Raw genomic sequence first — 22,617 nt, 5'->3', positions numbered from 1 at the left:
TTTTTGGACCAAATTTTAGCAGTGTCATTAAGTACAATATGTGACGAAAAAACAATCTCAGAACGGCCTGGGTACGTCAAAGCGTTTTAAAGTTATCAGCACTTAAAGTGACACTGGTCAGATTTGCAAAAAATGGCCTGGTCCTTAAGGTGAAATAGGGCTGTGTCCTTAAGGGGTTAATTGACGCGCGCCACCTCCTTTACTTGTAAGCTTCGGCTTCAATAATTTGTCACACTTTTTCACTCGATCAACATTTAATTTCATCCATTGACCTCCCTTGGATGTGGTATCTCTTTCTCACGCTCCCTCTCCAGCGTGGAACCCTGATTCGCCGATAACCGTGATCAACATGGTAGGCTCAGGAAAGAACATCGAAATTTAATAGAGAAGATATCCAAATGGATCGTGGACGTCACACGGACGTGCGATCAGGCAGAGGTTATCTAGAGTCAACAAAGCAGCAGCAGGGCCTCTCCTGTCTAACGTTTCCAAATCCAAAATACCCCAGCGACATTCCCTATAATTTTTTAGTAATCATTCCAAACACAGGTCATCTTAAGAGTCCTGTATTGTTATTTATCGTCACTACCTCCCTGAGTCGGGAGTGGGTAATTGCCGCGAGCCCCCTCCTTTCCTTCGATTCTTCCGTTTTAATAACTTCTCCCACATTTCCGCTCGATCACATTGAATTTTATCCATTGACCTCCCTTGGATGTGGTATCCCTTCCTCATGCTCCCTCTCCGGCGTGGAACCATGATTCGCAGCTAACCGTGATCAACATGGTAGGTGCAGAAAAAAACATCGAAAGTTGATAGAAAAGATATCCAATTGGATCGTGAACATCACGGGGACGTGCGACATGGTGGGGCAGTATGTGTGCACACGCCTACACGTACTGACTGATGGGTCTCCAAATTGGGCACATGGCCTGAGCTTGCCCTTTACGCCTTGGAGGTGCTGACTTGCCCTGCAGCCAGTGTACTGTTTAGCACGACTGGAGGAGGTTATCACAGGTTATATTTCCCAATGTTTTGGGGTGTACCCTAATTTAAACAAAAAAAATAAAAAATTTCAACCAAAAAAACTGTGTAGGCTACCTCCTCCTCCACCGCCACTTTCACCTCCATATGGACCTCGTCCTCCTAGATCAAGATTATTATATTTTATTTTTACGTATTTTATGTTATTTAAAGTCATTTCCCTATCCTTATTTGTTTGCAGAGCACTTGCCATGCTCTTAACCATATTTTGCTGCCATTTGCAGCCCTCTAGCCCTTTCCATGACTTTTTTACAGCCATTTTAGTGCACCAAAGTTCGGGTCCCCCATGACTTCAATAGAGTTCGGTTCTGGGTCAAGTTCGGTTCAAGTTCGTGTCCCGAACTCAAACTTTTTTGTGAAGTTTGGCCGAACTCGTCGAACCCGAACATTCAGGTGTCCGCTCAACTCTAGTTATTATAAAAATAAAATGCAATTCTGGTGTTCACTATATAGGACAAATTATGTGATTATTGTATAGTGTGGATCATTATGGACGCAGATACCAAATATGTGGGGGAACTTGCAACTTTCTTTTTAAAGGCAATTTTTCAATGGAAAAAGGTGTATTTTTAATTAGATTTTTTTTTTCTAAAATTTATTTTTACCATTTACTAGTCCCAGAAGGTGACTTTGACATGCAATCCTTTGATTGCCCACATAGTACTTATGTAGTACAGTGCACTATTTACTGTCAGTAGGATACTGACAGGCACTATCAAGTTGTGCCTCAGGCTACCACCCATGATGTACAGTATATTTTCATCATGAGGCGTTAACCTCTTCCTTCCCTGCTTCATAACAGTGCAATAGTGTGTTCTTGGAAAGTGCATGGTTCCGTGGAGCTATTACAGTATAGTGATGGAATGGGGTCAGGAGCTGTACCATCATTTGAGCATGTTGGCTGGCACTATCTATATTTAAACAAAAACCATAAATTCCTGCAGTTTTCACACTGGCCACGAAGCCTAATAATTGATGCCACTTCTTGGTCTATATAGATCACTTTATTACAGTTATATATTATTCTACACCTGCCTGTAATGATATTACCTTTGTGTATAGATAGGTGATTGTCAGAGCTTATCTTTTTTTAAATCAGGTATAATTTTTAATAACAACCAAAAATATTCAGCGACAAGGAAAACACAAGCATTCTTTGCACATTGGTTCATACAATAGCTTCTTAGTATAATACATTATTATAGTTCAAATAATGCATGTCTTGTCATTTTTATAGAACACACATTTTCCTGAATACAGAAGTAAATTCACAGAAGTACTGTGAATTATGTTATGATACTTGGCAAGTATAATATAACCCCATATACATTCAATTATCTAGTCAGGAATGGCAAGGCCATTCTGCAACTCCCATCCCGGTCATGCCAAAGCCTCTCCCAACTCATAATATTTGTCCTAGCATGGAAACTTGACCCCACAAGCATTCTCTTGCCAATGCTTGCGATACTAATCCAGGAGATTCAAGCCATCCCCTCCAGATATTCAGCCGGGCATCCTCTTTTTATATATATATATATATATATATATATATATATATATACCTCTTTTGTATCTCAGTAGATTGTGAGAGCTCATCTATCCCTTGTACAATGACCTACCCACCGGTCACAGAGCATGCCTAGAAAGCAATCCTATATAAGTCAATAGGGTCCCCTCCTGACCATTGTGTCTATGGCCCATGTGGCTGCTGTAAAGGAATTTTTTTTAATGCTTTGTAAATGCTGTTAAGAACAGCTCAGCAAGAAGGACGTCCCTATAATAATGACCAGAAAATAGGATTAAAAAAATACAATCTAGAAGCAGAAAATAAAATCATATTACAAAAAAGGATACATATTTTTATCTGGTTTTAACTGGCATATATAATTTTTGGCAATACATTTCCTTTAACTTCAGATCTGGACATTAACTCCTGTAGATGCCACAATCAATGTTGAATAATTTCATCTAAGTGGTTAGAGAGAGGGATCCCCCTCTCGACCCATTGACCTCCACGTAATGCGACTACAGGGTGGAGAAGGGTTGTACTGGTAGTCAGGGGCCTAAGGATGGCCCCCAGATGTGCTAGTACAAATGTCTATAACATCCTGCCTGTTGGTTGACTTTGTAGGCATTATGGCAGTTTTACTGCAAGTGACATAATACTCTGAAATACATAAGTACAACACGTTATCATATGGGCAATCAGAAGACAGTGGTTAAATCCCCTAATGGGACTTTGAAAAAAAAACGGTAAAAAAAAAAATAAGGTAACAAAAATTGCTTTGATTTTAATTTTAAAAATAAATAAAATAAATAAACAGAGCTACAAATAATTGGTTTCACCACATCCACAGTTATTGCTACAATAAAAAAGCTACATTGTTTTATTTTGTAGTTTCAACATACAAATAAAAATTGCTAATTTTTGTTCATACAGTTGCAAGAAAAAGTATGTGAACCCTTTAGAATGATATGGATTTCTGCACAAATTGGTCATAAAATGTGATCTGATCTTCATCTAAGTCACAACAATAGACAATCAAAGTCTGCTTAAACTAATAACACACAAATAATTAAATGTTACCATGTTTTTATTGAACACACCATGTAAACATTCACAGTGCAGGTGGAAAAAGTATGTGAACCCTTGGATTTAATAACTGGTTGAACCTCCTTTGGCAGCAATAACTTCAACCAAATGTTTCCTGTAGTTGCAGATCAGACGGGCACAACGGTCAGGAGTAATTCTTGACCATTCCTCTTTACAGAACTGTTTCAGTTCAGCAATATTCTTGGGATGTCTGGTGTGAATCGCTTTCTTGAGGTCATGCCACAGTATCTCAATCGGGTTGAGGTCAGGACTCTGACTGGGCCACTCCAGAAGGCGTATTTTCTTCTGTTTAAGCCATTCTGTTGTTGATTTACTTCTATGCTTTGGGTCGTTGTCCTGTTGCAACACCCATCTTCTGTTGAGCTTCAGCTGGTGGACAGATGGCCTTAAGTTCTCCTGCAAAATGTCTTGATAAACTTGGGAATAAATTTTTCCTTCGATGATAGCAATCCGTTCAGGCCCTGACGCAGCAAAGCAGCCCCAAACCATGATGCCCCCACCACCATACTTCACAGTTGGGATGAGGTTTTGATGTTGGTGTGCTGTACCTCTTTTTCTCCACACATAGTGTTGTGTGTTTCTTCCAAACAACTCAACTTTGGTTTCATCTGTCCACAGAATATTTTGACAGTACTGCTGTGGAATATCCAGGTGCTCTTGTGCAAACTGTAAACGTGCAGCAATGTTTTTTTTGGACAGCAGTGGCTTCCTCTGTGGTATCCTCCCATGAAATCCATTCTTGTTTAGTGTTTTACATATCGTAGATTCGCTAACAGGGATGTTAGCATATGCCAGAGACTTTCGTAAGTCTTTAGCTGGCACTCTAGGTTCTTCTTCACCTCATTGAGCAGTCTGCGCTGTGCTCTTGCAGTCATCTTTACAGGACAGCCACTCCTAGGGAGAGTAGCAGCAGTGCTGAACTTTCTCCATTTATAGACAATTTGTCTTACTGTGGACTGATGAACAGCAAGGCTTTTGGAGATACTTTTATAACCCTTTCCAGCTTTATGCAAGTCAACAATTGTTAATCTTAGGTCTTCTGAGAGCTCTTTTGTGCGAGGCATCATTCACATCAGGCAATGCCTCTTGTGAAAAGAAAACCCAGAACTGGTGTGTGTTTTTTATAGGGCAGGGCAGCTGTAACCAACAACTCCAATCTCATCTCATTGATTGGACTCCAGTTGGCTGACACCTCAATCCAATTAGCTCTTGGAGATGTCATTAGTCTAGGGGTTCACATACTTTTTCCACCTGCATTGTGAATGTTTACATGGTGTGTTCAATAAAAACATGGTAACATTTAATTATTTGTGTGTTATTAGTTTAAGCAGAATGTGTCTATTGTTGTGACTTAGATGAAGATCAGATCACATTTTATGACCAATTTGTGCAGAAATCCATATCATTCCAAAGGGTTCACATACTTTTTCTCGCAACTGTATGTCCCTCAGAAAAAAAACTTTAAAGATCTTCAAAAAGTTGTAGATACCACAGTGGCACCCATAAAATGACAACCTGTCCTACTGATAGCAAGCCCTCACATAGGTCTGTAGATGGGAAAATAAAAATACAATGGGTCTTTGAATTTGGTAACACATTTTTACTTTAAAAAAATAAACTTTTTAAAGTCCTGAACTATTTCAAATATAAAGTACAGTAAATATAATACAGTGCAGATTTGATTAAAGTTTTTCTCTTCAAAACACTTAATAGACCTATGAAACATTCATCCATACTTTTAATTGCAGCTAGCTAAACTCTAAGGTTCCCAAGAGTGACAAACTTCTGTAAAGAGTTATGAAAATAACAAGAATCTTGAGAGCTGCTATAAACATTAATAAGTAGAAATGATTTGGCTACATTTCCAGGAAATATTTTTCCCAAAGGACATGTGTTTCTAATAAAGCTGTTGTAAACAACTGTGTATTGAAATCACTTAGGAAGATGGAGGTGAATGTTTGCAGTGCTGATTTATGATGCCAAGTAGATTGACTTATATCTGACTTCATTGCTTTTTGGATCATAACAGGTAAGGAGAATCCACAGAAACCTTGATTTATATAAAGCACTTCACCTGTATTATGCAGCATAAATATCATATGGCAAGGACCTTTCAAGTGACCTTTTCAATGGCTTTTGTGATGTGATAATCTGGGTTAACCTGATGTCACACTCAGGTTTAGAACTGCCCCTCTGTATAACTGTAAATACTATGGACACAATGCAAGACATTTTTTTTTTTTTTTTTTTTTTACATGTTCTTTGCTGTAGATTTATTTATTTAATGTTTTTTTTTTTTCATTTTAGAGTTTTCTTCATTTGGCTTCTGCTGCTTCAATGGTTCACAGTACAAAGCAGCTACGGAAAGCTGTGATGGGAACTTTAATTTAGACATGAAACAGATTAGCATACTTTCACACTTGCGTTGTTGTTTTCCTGTATTGAAATCCGTCAGAGGATCTCAATACCAGAAAAAAACTTTTCCCTTCAGGATGCATCAAGATGTCTTCCGTTCCGGCAGCATTCTGTTTTATGACTGGACACAAAACCGCTGCAAGCTATGGTTTTGTGTATGGTTATAAAAACGGGAGGGGGGAAAAACAGACCCTACATTGAAAACAATGTAAGTCAGTGCTGACGGATGCCTTTTTCAATGTATTGACTTTCAATGTATTAAGTAACAGATCCATTTTGTTACATTTTGATTTCACGCAACTGCTTCCTAACGGAATGGATGCATCCTTATGTGCAGAATCAAAACAGATCCGTTTAATTCTGGTATTGAGATCCTCTTCTGGATCTCAATACCGGAATTAACAACTCAAGTGTGAAAGTAGCCTTAGAATATAATTTAGGTGAGGTAAGACAGGCTGGAGACTGAGCAGTCAGCTAAATTTCTGCAGTTTAAATGTACTCTGAAACACAGAAGCCACAGAAACTAAACTGCAATTTTTTCAATAAAAAACTATTACAAAAATGATTTTAACCTAAAATACATTCTAATTATAATAATAGCAATTTGTTCAGAAGGTGCCCACAGTCTTTGAAGTTGGTAACAAAATCCATTGAAAAGATAGCCTCAATTACAAAATACACCGCCTGTCCCAAAAAAAAAAGTAGCCACCAAAAAAAAAAGGTCACACACTATAATATTTAGTTGGACCGCCTTTAGCTTTGATTACGGCACGCATTCGCTGTGACATTGTTTCAATAAGCTTCTGCAATGTTACAAGATTTATTTCCATCCAGTGTTGCATTAATTTTTCACCAAGATCTTGCATTGATGATGGTAGAATCTGACTGCTGCGCAAAGCCTTCTCCAGCACATCCCAAAGATTCTCAATGGGTTAAGGTCTGGACTCTGTGGTGGCCAATCCATGTGTGAAAATGATGCTCCCTAAACCACTTTTTCACAATTTGAGCCCGATGAATCCTGGCATTGTCATCTTGGAATATGCCCATGCCATTAGGGAAGAAAAAAATCCATTGATGGAATAACCTGGTCATTTAGTATGTTTAGATAGTCAGCTGACCTCATTCTTGGAGCACATACTGTTGCTGAACCTAGACCTGACCAACTGCAGCAACCCCAGATCATAGCACTGCCCCACAGGCTTGTACAGTAGGCACTAGGCATGATGGGTGCATCACTTCATCTGCCTCTCTTCTTACCCTGATGCACCTATCACTCTGGAACAGGGTAAATCTGGACTCATCAGACCACATGACCTTCCATTGCTCGAATCTTTATGCTCCCTAGCAAATTGAAGCCTTTTTTTCTGGTTTGTGGAAATGCTCTTACTTTCACCATTAAACATAGCCCTGAGTTCTACTGTTGTTTTTCTTCGATTTGATTTCACCAAATGTTTAAGTGATCGCCGATCACGATCATTCAGGATTTTTATCCCGCCACAGTTCTTCCTCAAATACGATGGGTCCCCACTATACTTCTAGTTTTTAATAATGCGTTGGACAGTTATTAACCCAATTTTAGTAGTTTCTGCAATCTCCTTAGATGTTTTCTCTGCTTGATGCATGCCATTGATTTGACCCTTCTCAAACAGACTAACATCTTTTCCACGACCACGAGATGTGTCTCTCGACATGGTTGTTTAAAAAATGAGAAGCAACTCATTGCACCAGTTGGGGTTAAATAAATTGTTGCCAGATGAAAGATAATCGGCTATGCAGTAATTATCCAATAGGAGGCTCATATCTATTTGCTTAGTTAAATCCAGGTGGCGACTTATTTTTTGGACAGGCAGTGTATCTATCTATCTATCTATCTATCTCTGTCTCTCTCTCTCTCTCTATATATATATATATATATATATATATATATACATCATTAAATTTGGTATTATGTATGTCTGTGAATTTCTTAGTTATGTTATCAAATACGTTAGTACTTTTTTGTATAACTATACCCCCGTAACTGGATACACATGTAAAGGATTGGCAGGTTACATGTAGTCACCTTATCAGTAAAAGGCTATGCATTAGTGCCATATATGTCTTCATTTATCATTTAAAAAAAAATCTAAGTTATAAACAAAAAATCTTTGCATATAATCATACATTTTATCCAGAGTCTCAAATTTTTTTATTTTAAGCAATTTGAATTGTAAAATAAAAAATAAAATATGGAAATCCCTTATCATTCAAGGTTTGAGAATACTGGAATTCACTTATTAAAACAATTGCCTCTATTTTGTTCATAAATGATTTTATATAATGACAATAATAATTTGTTAGTTTTTGTGTTGTGGTGCCTTTTTTAATAATTTTTAAGTTAAAGCATGGCAGTTTTTTGTGTTATTACCACTATAGATTTTTTTGTGTTTTTTTTTTTTTTTTTTCATAAAAGTCAGTATTTGAAATACAGAAAATATACCTTGTACTTCGAGTGAAAGGACCTTAATAGTTAAACTGCCCCCCCCTACATATGACGAGCCCCTCACACAGAATATACTTACCCCGCTCCCCGCACCGCCACTGCTGCTTCTCTCTGTGCACGGATAAAAACATCTGGTGTCTGGGGGGAGGGGAGCAGCCAAAGCAGGCGGGGACGAGCCTCCCTAGCGTTACCCGGGGGCAGTTTTTTAGTTTTGGATAACCCCTTTAACACTATGGTTCCAACTGAAGTATTAGATCATTAAGCAAAGATAAAACTTCCTGTACATATTGTATTCTAGGTTCTGTACTTATTTTTTCTTGCTTGTATCTACCAATTAACTGATTGTTCTTCTCATGGCTCAGCTGTAGACTACGACCCTTGTCGATAACCTCTGGGCCAATGGATTCCTTTTATAACATATCACAATATCAAGTAAACTCACAGACATTCAATCTTTTAAGATCTACAATGAAGAAATTTAATGGAACAGAAGTAACAGAATTTGTTTTTGTGATTTTTGCCTTTAATCCAAGTGTCAACTACCTTGTCTTTTCCATCTTTCTTCTAGCTTATATCTTACTCCTTATTGGGAATATTTTGATCATTTTGACTATCAGAGCAGATCATCGTCTTCATAATCCAATGTATTTCTTCCTTGGTAAACTCTCCTTCATTGATCTCTGCTATTCAAGTGTAACAGTGCCCAAGATGCTGGTTGATTTTCTTTCTGATAGAAAAACTATTTCGTTCAACGGCTGCATCGCTCAACTTTACTTCTTTCACTTTTTTGCCTGTGCAGAATGTTTTATTTTTACAGTTATGGCCTATGATCGCTATGTAGCTATATGCAAACCCTTGCAATATTCCACCATAATGAGTAAACAGCTTTGTCTATGGCTGGTAGCAGTAACCTGGGCTATTAGTTTTGTTCATTCTAATATCCAGACAACATTAACAATGGGGTTGTCATTCTGTGGCCCTAATGAAATTGACAGTTTTTTTTGTGACATCCCACCATTGATCAGGCTTGCATGCACTGATACAACCATGATTGATGCTATGATAGTGGCCAACAGTGGGATTGTATCACTAAGTTGCTTTTTGACTGTCTTAATATCATATATTGGCATAGGTAAGGCTATCTTTAGAATACGCACAGCTGAAGGACGACACAAAGCCTTTTCAACTTGTGCTTCCCATCTTACTGTGGTGACCTTTTTTTTTGGACCTTGTGTCTTTATTTACATGAGACCATCAAAGTCTTTTCAATCAGATGAAGTGGTCATTGTGTTCTACACAATCATAGCCCCGATGTTGAACCCATTTATCTATACCTTGAGGAACCAGGAGATGATAACGGCTATGAAAAAACTGTGGGGGAGAAATGCCAAATAAACTATGATGTGAACTTTTCTAAAAGTGTCTTTTAGCATCAAGATGCAAAGTAAAGGTACTATATAACCCCTTAAAATATGTAGCCAAATGCAGCTTTTATGTAAAAAGAATGTCCGCATTATCAATCCCGTCCCCGCCATTTTTATGATCTTCTGTCTTGAACTTAATATGACATGTGTAAGAACGGCATGTGTCCGCTGACATCAGTTGATCTTATGTGCATTTGCAGTAGGTGTCCTCTGAGGCCAGTGACTGGTTTGGTTGGTTATATAACGAGGAAAGGGTTAGCACTGGTGCCTTGCAGGTTCAAATTCGACCAAGGACAACATCTGCATGGAGTTTGTATGTACTCCCTGTGTTTGTGTGGATTTCCTCCCATACTTCAAAGACATACTGATAAGGAACTTAGATTGTGATGAGTATGAAGTGAGTATAGCTTGTACAATGTACCCTGCTCATATACTAATTTTTAAATATCTTAGATAACCCATTTGAACAATAGAGCACCACTTCTCAGGTCTGCTTCAAGTGTTTATATTTCAACCACGGTTATCCCATGGTCAATCTAAAACTTGAGAAACAGAGTGCATGACAATCTCTTTCTAACAAAGCTAGAACCAGCCCTGTACCTCACATGGATCCAGAGATCTCATCATTCATTGTTCCAGTTGCTCTTGCTAGATTTATTTCAAGCTGCCAGCTCAGGTGTGTGTCCTTCCTGCTGCAGTTGAAGGATGGAACAGAGCATAGGCGTCCACCTCAGGGAGCAAACAGCAACAGAAAAAGAGCAAGATGCTATACAACTAGATTGTATTAAATAACTCAGTGGCTATACTAAATTGTTAACTACATGCAATTACAAAAATATCCAGGTGCTGGTTAGAATGCTATAGAATATTTTTCATAGAACAACCAATTTAAGATCCAACAAACACTGCTTGAGTATTTTATACAACATAAGGGTATGCCCATCAACATTACCACTAAAGCTCACCACCCACATTAGATGTCTGTAGGTTGAATTTGCTGATTTCGGATGGGCCAACTGACCATCTGATGTATATGGTGGTGTCTCAACTCTCACGCAACAGCAGATGTCAGTGGAGATTAGAATCAGGCAAGTTGGGTTTGAGTTGACCAATCCTTTGTTCTCAGGGAGTCTGGCAGCGTTCTACTGACAATACGTGCTTGCTCAGCTAAGCCAAGCAGGCAGACTGTATGTATGAAGCGATTAGGAGTGATTTGTGTGAGGTCTGCCTAAGACTTGTGCTTCCTGATAATTATTTTAAGAATGTACATAATGTATGTCCATACTGAGTAGGATCATCTCAGAGACTGAATATAGATAGCAATAAAATCTTGTTTTGAATTGCACAAAATAGAAAATATTCAATAGATGTTTATATTAATATGTACAGTATAGGATTTCAGTGCAGGTTTACTGACTCCGTGCCTAATATCTCATTATAATTAATGTACATTGATTTGCACAAAATTTTGTTTTTGGAAAGACTTTTTTTTTATTAAGATCAGGAGAAAAGTCAAGTTACTTACTACAATGCTTGGGATAAAATTCCAATCTCAGATTTAATAAATTGTCATGTAGTATAATGTACATAGTAGATCAATGACACATAACAGTGATTATTGTACATTAGGAAACCATCATTTTGATTTCTGACATTCTCCCATCTTCAATTTTTCTTTAAGAACTGATCTCCCCTCCCCAACCATGTAACTAATTAACCTCTAAAATACAATCATTGTGTATTTTCAAGCTGCGTGACTGGTCCTTGGGAGCCCGCAATTATTTGCTAAGCCCAACATGCCCTATAACTGAGAATTGTTTTACCAGGTAGTTAATCTCACTTCCCCAATTTCTAGGTCTGTTCAATAAAAGAATTTTCAATAAAAAGTCTCCATTTAAAAAAAAAATCTTTCTGTGGCTTTTTCTTTATGCCTTTCTTTGTCTAATCTGTCGATGTCCATGAGATGTCTCAAAGTGTGTAGCACCTCATCCAAGGTGGGTGACCATGGCTGGAACCAGTGTCTTAAAATGCATTTCTTGGCTGCCAACAAAACTAAATTAATTCCCTTAACTGCAACCTTTCTTGAAGAATAAGCCTTTTGGTCTATAGGAATGTAGTGAAGGATACATTGCTAAGGAATTTACACCGACATTGACCTTCATTATGTCCTTTATGTAAATACAGATATTATGCCAAAAGGATTTTAAGTTGGAACATTCCCATAGATCAAGGCTCTTCGTAGGTCACACTTAGAAGTCAAAGGCATATGTTGCTTTGTCCAGCTCCTTCTCACATCCTAAATGTAAGTTTGTTGTCTCTTAGGTCCCTCTCGCAGTTACAGAAGACATTCGCTGCTTACTTAGTGGTCTGTGTGATCCTAATTCTACAATAAAGGGGTTGGCCACTTTCTGGCTACTGTTGACCAATGTGTTTGCAAGATGACTATACGGCACTTACTAATATACTCTTTGTTGATATTTTGCATTTTCTATATTTCATTAGGTATTCTCCCTTGTTGGTCAAGTTTTTTGTGCTGTCCACACAGAGATCATGTCAATAAAATGGCTGCTTGATGGAGGGTCATGTGACCAAGTGCAGATGGCGGATTTAATGTGTATTTGAGTGGAGAAGGCTGACTGATGTGTCTGGAGTTATGTTTGCCTGGTCACATGACCCTCCATCAGCGGCAAACATATGGAAAGTCTCCTGTTGGGCAAATATTCTGTGCTGTCCACACAAGGGGGCAAACGGCACATAGCAAACAAAGGCTGCAATAGTAAGTGTCATATAGCATCCTACATACGCATTGGTCAAAAGTATCTAGAAAGTAGCCAACCCCTTTAAGATTCAGTTTTAATTTTTTTCTTGGAACTTCATTTAGGCTCATATCCAAAATAATATCCAATATTACTTTTTAATACTTTTCAATACCATTTTTTTTTAATTTCAGTTAGGAAAAATGGATGCAATAGTAAATTTACTTTCATTTTTAATGTAGATTATGTAACCTATATTGTAATACTCCACATATTATAAATTATGATCTTTCTTAATTATTGGCGAAAGAATTGCATTTCTGATTATGGTAATCAATGAGTAGTAGTAGGTACAGAGGTACTGTCTAAAGATGTTTTTCAGTGTTATATTACAACTGTGTACATTTCGGACCTTGCATGGAGCTGTAAATCAATCATGTGTATGAACTTTGGCACTGTACTACTACATTAAAGTAAAAAAGCACCTACAGTGGGATGCAAAAGTTTGGGCAACCTTGTTAATCATCATGATTTTCCTGTATAAATCATTGGTTGTTACGATAAAAAATGTCAGTTAAATATATCATATAGGAGACACACACAGTGATATTTGAGAAGTGAAATGAAGTTTATTGGATTTACAGAAAGTGTGCTATAATTGTTTAAACAAAATTAGGCAGGTGCATAAATTTGGGCACCACAAAAAAGAAATGAAATCAATATTTAGTAGATCCTCCTTTTGCAGAAATTACAGCCTCTAAACGCTTCCTGTAGGTTCCAATGAGAGTCTGGATTCTAGTTGAAGGTATTTTGGACCATTCCTCTTTACAAAACATTTAGTTCATTCAGGTTTGATGGCTTCCAAGCAAGGACAGCTCTCTTTAAGTCACACCACAGATTTTCAATTATATTCAGGTCTGGGGACTGAGATGGCCATTCCAGAACGTTGTACTTGTTCCTCTGCATGAATGCCTTAGTTGATTTTGAGCAGTGTTTAGGGTCGTTGTCTTGTTGAAAGATCCAGCCCCGGCGCAGCTTTAGCTTTGTCCCTGATTCCTGGACATTGGTCTCCAGAATCTGCTGATACTGAGTGGAATCCATGCGTCCCTCAACTTTGACAAGATTCCCAGTCCCTGCACTGGCCACACAGCCCCACAGCATGATGGAACCACCACCATATTTTACTGTAGGTAGCAGGTGTTTTTCTTGGAATGCTGTGTTCTTTTTCCTCCATACATAGCGTCCCTTGTTATGGCCAAATAACTCAATTTTAGTTTCATTAGTCCACAGCATCTTATTCCAAAATGAAGCTGGCTTGTCCAAATGTGCTTCAGCCGACCTCAAGCGGCACTTTTTGTGCTGTGGGCGGAGAAAAGGCTTCCTCTGCATCACTCTCGCATACAGCATCTCCTTGTGTAAAGTGCACCGAATGGTTGAACGATGCACAGCGACTCCATCTGCAGCAAGATGATGTTGTAGGTCTTTGGTGCTGGTCTGTGGGTTGACTCTGACTGTTCTCACCATTCGTCGCTTCTGTCTATCCGAGATTTTTCTTGGTCTGCCACTTCGAGCCTTAACTTGAACTGAGCCTGTGGTCTTCCATTTCCTCAATACGTTCCTAACTGTGGAAACAGACAGCTGAAATCTCTGAGACAGCTTTCTGTATCCTTCCCCTAAACCATGATGGTGAACAATCTTTGTCTTCAGGTCATTTGAGAGTTGTTTTGAGACCCCCATTTTGCTACTCTTCAGAGAAAATTAAAAGAGGAGGGAAACTTACAATTGACCCCCTTAAATACTCTTTCTCTTAATTGGATTCACCTGTGTATGTAGGTCAGGGGTCACTGAGCTTACCAAGCCAATTTGAGTTCCAATAATTAGTTCTAAAGGTTTTGGAATCAATAAAATGACAACAGTGCCCAAATTTATGCACCTGCCTAATTTTGTTTAAACAATTTTAGCACACTTTCTGTAAATCCAATAAACTTCATTTCACTTCTCAAATATCACTGTGTGTGTCTCCTATATGATATATTTAACTGACATTTTTTATCATAACAACCAACGATTTATACAGGAAAATCATGACGATTAACAAGGTTGCCCAAACTTTCGCATCCCACTGTATCATTGTTTTTCATTCATAAGGTGTATTCAGAGCACTTTTCACTGTAATGGCTTGCTGTACATGTTAAACATTATTACCACTGAATGTCATTTCCAGAACATTGGGCAGCAGGTAAATATAAGCAAAATTTCTTGAAATTTGTTATGGGTCTGAATGATTTGGCATATTGGATTCAGGTACAAATATGTAATACAAACTGACACTAATCGAAAGTGGTCAGGTTTCCTAAAGAGTTGTGTATGACATTATGAGGTTTCCTAGAACTATATCCTACCTCTTTCAAGTATTTTAAAGCTAAGACAGCATTAGTAATGACAATGACATTTATGGTTATGAGTAAACACGTGGTAGCCGGTGGTAACAAGCAACATGTTTAATAAGACACTAGACTGTCAGATTTTTCTTTTTTATTAAACATGACCTACAAATTATCCCGTTTGGTGGCAGATGCCTTCTTCTCTTCTTCTTCTGACCTGTAAAATAATGGCTGCCATTTTGGAGAAATTCAAGATAAGTCTGATTTGTTTAGAAGAAATTCGGTCATCTCTAGTATCATGTAAACTACAGTAAATACATACATATAGAATTTCCTATGTTTTTTCACAACAGGTATCTTGACTATTGGAGACACTACCAATGTCGAACTTTTCTCTAAGGGCACTCTAGCCAACTGTAATATAACCCTCGAAGGCCTCTATTGATTCCTCTGGTGGACACCTGCCATTTTCCCACAGATCCTTATGAAGTTCTATCCTCTATACACCTCAAGGGCATTTAATCAACCCAAAAGCACTACAGTTTATTTTCTGGCAGACATCAAACTTATCATGGGTTAGAATATCTATTTATATAAAAATTAGTGGTGGCTACAGTGACGGAATCAAATACTGGTGCTATAACGGTCTCTGACCATGTGCTGACTTAATTAGTTCTGCATCTCAATTCTTTCCCAAAGAGGGAATATACTTGAGTACTGAATACTAATTGAGGGGTGCTATATACCTGTTTCCGCCAAATACAGATTGAGGGGTGCCATATACCTTTTTCCACAAAATACTGATTGAGGGGTGCTATTGCTATATACCTTCTTCCACCAAATACTGATTGAGGGCTGCGATACACCTGCTTCCACAAAATACTGACTCAGGGGGTGCCATATACCTGTTTCCGCCAAATACTGATTGAGGGGTGCTATATACCTGTTTCCGTCAAATACTGATTGAGGGGTGCCATATACCTGCTTCCACAAAATACTGATTGAGGGGTGCTATTGCTATATACCTTTTTCCACCAAATACTGATTGAGGGCTGCGATATACCTTCTTCCACAAATACTGCTCTTCTCTACGGACTTAGGCAGAGGGTCATTTAGACCGTTCCGCAGGGAAAGTAGGGGTCGGGAAGGTGCACCAGGCCGGAGCCTAAGTGGGAAGTTGGAGAAGGCGCGTGCGATTACTTCAAAGGGCGCGCCAGAGTTGGTTGAGTGGCTCGCTCAGCCTTCCACTTCTGCACCCTCCTCATCCTCTGTATCTGCACCCTCCTCACTCTCTGCTGTGTACATCCCCAAAGACACCACCACCATAGCCCCTCCACTCGAGTCAGAGGAATTATTTTCCCATCCATTCCCAGACCTTATCGATGTGCAGCGATTCTTGGCATCAAATGAGGAAGAGGAGATAGCAACGGCCGCCACCCAGCAGTCTGACGACAGTACCTAGATCAGCCCAAGGAGGGTGGTCCCCTCTGTTGCTGCCTACTCCAAGATCTCTAATGTCAGTGGTGGTGAAGGTGGCGATGATGACGTGTCGATGGACGAGGAGGGAGTTCAAAGGGAGAGACAGAGTAGCAGATAGGGAGGAGAAGGAGGAGAAGCAGGGAGGACTCGCAGTGCACAGGAGGCAAAAAGCAGACTGCAAATGTATCTGGAGCAAGCCATCTACCATGCACGGTCACATCTGACGCTCCCAGGACGGCGGCACATGGCTCCGCAGTGTGGGCTTTTTTTAATGTTTCAGCTGCTGATAATAGTGTTGCCACTTGCAGCCTGTACTGTCAACGCATAAGTCGCGGTAAGCCCAACACTCACCTAGGGACGACCGCCTTAAAAAGGTACCTGGCCTCCCATCACCGAACCCAGTGGGAGCAACGCCGTCAGAACCCACAAAGCCACACTCCTGGCGCTCCACATCCTGCCTCTTCTGCTTATCCTCTCTCCTCCCATTTCTCCTCCACTCCACCTTCCACCGTGCCGTCGTCGCGTTCATCTGGCACAAGGCAGGCTTCCATGGCCCAAATGTTCAAGCGTAAAAAAATTATAACGCTGGATAATCCTCTTGCCCAACGGTTCACCGTTGGCTTGTCAGAACTGCTAGCCCGCCAACTACTGCCATATAAATTGGTGGACTCAGAGGCTTTTAGAAAATTTGTGGCCATTGTCACACCGCAAGGGAATGTCCCTAGAAGAAAATATCTCTCCCAGAAGGGCATTCCTGAACTATATGGCCACGTTCAGCGGCAAGTTAATATATCTCTGGCACACAGTGTCGGTGCCAAGATACATCTGACCACAGACATGTGGTCTAGCAAACACGGGCAGGGAAGGTACATAACTTTTACTGCCCACTGGGTGAACCTTCTGACGGCTGTCAAGCATGTAACCCGTGACACCTGTGTGGAATGGTGTTACCGCCATGGATTGCAAGCAGGCCTGCATCTTGTTCTCCTCGTACTCCATTATCCGTCTCCTCTTCGGCTGACTCTTCCTTTTCCACTGCTACCGCCTCTTCCGCTGCACCCCTCAAACTCCCCAGAACCTATTCGACATGCCAGGTGAAACGTTGCCATGCTGTGCTGTGGCTGTTGTGCCTGAAAGCCAAGAGCCACACCGGTCCTGCACTGCTCACTGCACAGTTGGTAAAGTGGTGTGCGACAACGATGCCAATCTGCTGAGCGCGCTGAAACAGGGCAAAATGACATACGTGCCGTGGATAGCACACGTCCTGAACTTAGTCGTGCAGCGATTTATTGCAAAATACCCTGGGGTCCAGGACGTCTTGCGGCAGGCCAGGAAAATATCTGATTTGTGAGTGCCCGACACGCTAGAACTCCACCTTGCATATGCTTGATAGGCTGCTTCAGCAGAAGCATGCCGTTAATGACTACCTGTACGAACTCTGCAGCAGGACAGGTTCTGGGGAGCTTGGTGTTTTTCACCGTGCCAGTGGCTGCTCATGCATGACACATGCAGACTTCTGCGGCCATTTGATGAGATCACCAAACTGGTCAGTCGCAGCCAGGGTGCCATCAGTGACATCGTACCTTACACCTTCTTTCTGGAGCATCCATTGTGTCGTGTCATTGATCAAGCCATCGAGGAGCAGGAGCAGGAAGATGAGGAAGTCGCAATGCTAAATGAATTCCCAGGGGAGAGGGGACTACTCCATCTGAGACAAGTCAGCAGGAGTCTGAAGAGGAGGAGGATGATGGGGGCTGGAGCGAGGAGGAGGAGGAGCAAGAAGAGCAGGCTTTAAACTTTTCGGGGATCCCTGGTGTTGTCCGTGGTTGGGGGGAGGAGACCGAGGACGACATTCTCCTGGGCAATAAGCAGGAGCCAGGGCGCTCCACTGCTTCCAATTTAGTGCAAATGGGGGCCTTCATGCTCCAGTGTTTGAAAAGGGACCCCCGTATAAAAAGCATAAAGGTCAAGGACCTGTACTGGGTGGCAACGTACTTAGACCCCCAGTACAAACAAAAAATGGCGGACATGTTACCATCATCACAGACGGCTGTCAGAATGCAGCATTTCCAGGCCTTGCTGCGAGAGATTCTGCATTCTGCTGTTGCGGGCACTGGCAGAAAAATTTCCACCCACAGCGAAACAGGTGCGGGTACCAATCCTACCGCGCCTGCAAAAAGAGGGCGGTTTGAAGATGTGTTGGTCACTTCGGAAATTAGATCATTCTTGCAGCCAACCCATTGACAGCCGCCCTCCGGATGCAGCCTCAGATAACGCCTAGACCGAAAGGTGTCTGAGTACATCGGGTTAACGGCCGATGTGGACGCTCTGAGAAGCAAGGAACCCCTTGACTACTGTGTATGCAGGCTTGACCTGTGGACAGAGCTGGCACAATTTGCCATGGAACTCTTGGCTTGCCCCTCTTCGAGTGTCCTGTCCGAAAGGACATTCAGCGCAGCAGGGGGGATCGTAACCGATAAGCGCACTCGCCCAACTCACATTTTTAAAAATTAATGATGCATGGATCTCGGAGGAATTCAACACCTGTGATGACCACGTGTAACAGAATTTTCTCGAGCCAGCCCACACATATCTGCCACCACCCAGAACAAAGAATGGTCCTTGCCTTATGTGTATACAGCAGCATAAAAGGCCTTTAATGTCAGGTGAATGCCTAATTTCTGGGGCCTGTACTGGCCGACAGTTACATTTTTATCCTATGACCGCCTAATGTACCTCCAGCCACAGAATCCAAAGTTCTTTGCTGTCAGGTGAATTCCTATTGCCAAATTTTTGGGGCCTGTACTGGCCGACAGTTACATATTTATCCTGTGACCGCCTAATGTACCTCCAGCCACAGAATCAAAAGTTCTTTGCTGTCAGGTGAATGCCTATTGCCTAATATTTTGGTGCCTGTACTGGCCGACAGTTACATATTTATCCTGTGACTGCTTAATAAACCTCCAGCCACAGAATCCAAAGTTATTTGTTGTCAGGTGAATTCCTGTTGCCTAATTTTTGGGGCCTATACTGGCCGACAGTTACATTTTTATGCTATGACCGCCTAATGTACCTCCTGTTTCATGCGATGTAAATAAGCAACACAGCACGCGGGATTACTGCACAGGAGCCATGTTGGTAACATAACATAAAAACAGGAGCAACTGCCACAAACGGAAAACAGGAAACAGGAAGTGGTGCACCAACATAACATCCATAACATCTTCCCCTTTTAGTGTTAATAAATTAACATTGTAAGTTTTGAAGAGAGATAACAATAACGCATTTGATACTCTATAGGTTAAGTCTCATAGGTGATTTTGAACATCTGCCACTACGGGTGATGACTGGTCCTTGTAGTCTATTAGCCCTCTCGGTAGTTACTGGGCTCTTATCACCTCCTACTGGCATGTCCTGCGCGTGGCTGCTGGTAGATGTACTAGCTTGCTCAGGATTGCCAGTACCATTGGTCTGTGGCCCCACCTCTGTACATTCCTCACAGTCAATGGGCACACGTGTCCCTGTTATACCAAGCGAGACTGGCTTATCAATGAGATATTGCGACGTAGGTTTTTCTGCCACTCGTAAATCCACACGATTGCGAGTAAAGAGAGTTCCGTCAACGTCCATTAGATACGAGCATGGTGCAACTTTTTTCAAACAAGTGCCCATTCTCCAACGACCTGTTCGATCCCCAGGTAAGGGTTTCATACGGATTTTTTCTCCAATAACCAACTCTTGTAGATCCCTGGCCGATGTATCATATTGAGCCTTTGACATTTGTCTCTTAAACTTTAACTTTTCTGTAACACCTTGTACCACACAAGGTTCCAGAAGCTTATTCGCTGCCGGTAAGGAAGTCTTCAGCCTCCTTGACATCAGTCTTTGTGCCGGACTACTATCCATGCCTTCGGTTGGAGTGTTTCTCCAATGAAAAATGGCCTTCCACAAGTCTTTACCATCACTGTGTGCTCTCTTGCATAAGTTCTTAACAATCTTTACAGCTGCTTCAGCTTTGCCATTCGCCGGTGGATGACGTGGTGAGGAAGTAACGTGCTCAAACTCCCATTCCATTGCAAATCTTTTAAATTGCAAGCTTGAAAACTGAGGGCCTTTATCAGAGATCACTTTATTTGGTTGGCCATAACGGGCAAACTGAGCCTTGCACCGCTTAATTGTGGTTTCAGAGGACAAATCAGGAAGAAGGTCGATTTTTCCTAAAGTCCGAATAGTGGTCAACTAATATCAGGTATTCTTTGCCTGTGCATTTGAATAAGTCCATACTGATGATCTGCCATTGACGTGTCGGTATCTCATGCGACATTATAGTTTCCTTTTGTTGGAAGTGGGCATATTCATTGCAGATGTGACAATTACTGACAAAATCTTTGATTTCACCTTGCATGTTAGGCCAGTAAAGAGTATCACAAGCTTATCTGTAGCATGCTTCACCTCCAATGTGGCTAGAGTGTATTCGTGATAACATCTCCGCTCTCAGCGATTTAGGCACTATGACCCTTAGGCCTTTGTACAAGATACCATTTTGTACGCTGATCTCATCTCTGAAGGACCAATATTCTCGTAGAGTTGCAGGAATTGCTACTTTATCATCTGGCCATCCACTCAAGACAACAGATTTCAGAGCTTGTAACGTTGCGTCACCGTCAGTGTGTTGTATAAGTTGCTGCAGACTCTTAGCAGTGACATTAAGGTAGTCGGCTTGATTGATGTTGGCAAAGAAAATTTGTTCCTGTTGCAGCTGACAAATTGTTTGACGCTCGTGCTCACCTCCAGGTGCCACATTATCCAACGTAGCTCTGCTCAAAGCATCGCTGATATACATCCCACTTCTGACACCATGTTTCATGTGATGTAAATAAACCCAATACGCGGGATTACTGCACAGGAGCCATGTTGGTAACATAACATAAAGACAGGAGCAACTGCCACAAACGGAAAACATGAAACAGGAAGTGGTGCACCAACATAACATCCATAACACCTCCAGCCACAGAATCCAAAGTGCTTTGCTGTCAGGTGAATGCCTATTGGCTACTTTTTGGGGCATGTACTGGCCGACAGTTACATATTTATCCTGTGACCGCCTAATGTACCTCCAGCCACAGAATCCAAAGTTCTTTGCTGTCAGGTGAATGCCTATTGCCTAATTTTTGGGGCCTGTACTTGCCGACAGTTACATATTCATCCTGTGACCGCCTAATGTACCTCCAGCCACAGAATCCAAAGTTCTTTGCTGTCAGGTGTATGTCTATTGCCTAATTTTGGGGTCCTGTACTGGCCGACAGTTACATATTTATCCTGTGACCGCCTAATGTACCTCCAGCCACAGAATCCCAAGTTCTTTGCTGTCAGGTGAATGCCTATTGCCTAATTTTTGGGGCTTGTACTTGTCGACAGTTACATATTTATCCTGTGACCGCCTAATGTACCTCCAGCCACAGAATCCAAAGTTCTTTGCTGTTAGGTGAATGCCTGTTGCCTAATTTTTGGGGCCTGTACTGGCCGACAGTTACATATTTATCCTGTGACCGCCTAATGTACCTCCAGCCACAGAATCCAAAGTTCTGTGCTGTCAGGTGAATGCCTATTGCCTAATTTTTGGGACCTGTACTGGCTGACAGTTAAATTTTTTATTTCTAGCCACACAATCACACCCCTGTCTCCCTGCTCTGCCTCTCATTATGGTGGCGTATGAACCACATTCACCATAAGGACCTTCTAATGTCACAGGGTCATGTGACTGTGCCCCCCCACCTCGTACTGTGCCCCCTTATGCCCTGCATTGTGCCCTCTTTCCACACCCTGTGCAGTGCCCCTAGTCATTTCCTGTACTGTGCCCTCTTATACCCTTTTATCCGGTCACAGTATGGCGGTGTTATCCAGTCACTGTACAGAGGTGTTATCCGGTCAATGTATGGCGGTGGTATCCAATATCTGGATGGCCATAACTGTATCCCTTTCCCTTCCCACGTCATCCATTTTTAGACCTGGCATGAGCGGG

General features: G+C 41.1%; 1 protein-coding gene across 1 annotated transcript; it reads left to right on the top strand.

Annotated features, from left to right (window-relative positions):
- Positions 1-9,020: 9,020 nt before the first annotated feature.
- LOC120988991 (olfactory receptor 1509-like) lies at positions 9,021-11,173 on the top strand. The gene is made up of 2 exons (XM_040416832.1): positions 9,021-9,925; positions 11,149-11,173. Exons 1-2 carry the CDS (start codon positions 9,021-9,023, stop codon positions 11,171-11,173), a joined length of 930 nt encoding a protein of 309 aa, XP_040272766.1.
- The last annotated feature ends 11,444 nt before the right edge of the window (positions 11,174-22,617 follow it).

This window comes from Bufo bufo, chromosome 2 (assembly GCF_905171765.1).
Source record: "Bufo bufo chromosome 2, aBufBuf1.1, whole genome shotgun sequence".
Classification (NCBI taxonomy): Eukaryota; Metazoa; Chordata; class Amphibia; order Anura; family Bufonidae; genus Bufo; species Bufo bufo.
This window is presented reverse-complemented; position numbering and strand designations above follow the sequence as displayed.

Bases quoted from the DNA above. Each gene is read 5' to 3' on its own strand.
- LOC120988991 (XM_040416832.1), top strand. From the start codon at position 9,021: ATGAAGAAATTTAATGGAACAGAAGTAACAGAATTTGTTTTTGTGATT. The intron at 9,926-11,148 runs GTGGGGGAGAAA...TGCTCAGCTAAG, and splicing joins ATAACGGCTATGAAAAAACT to CCAAGCAGGCAGACTGTATG.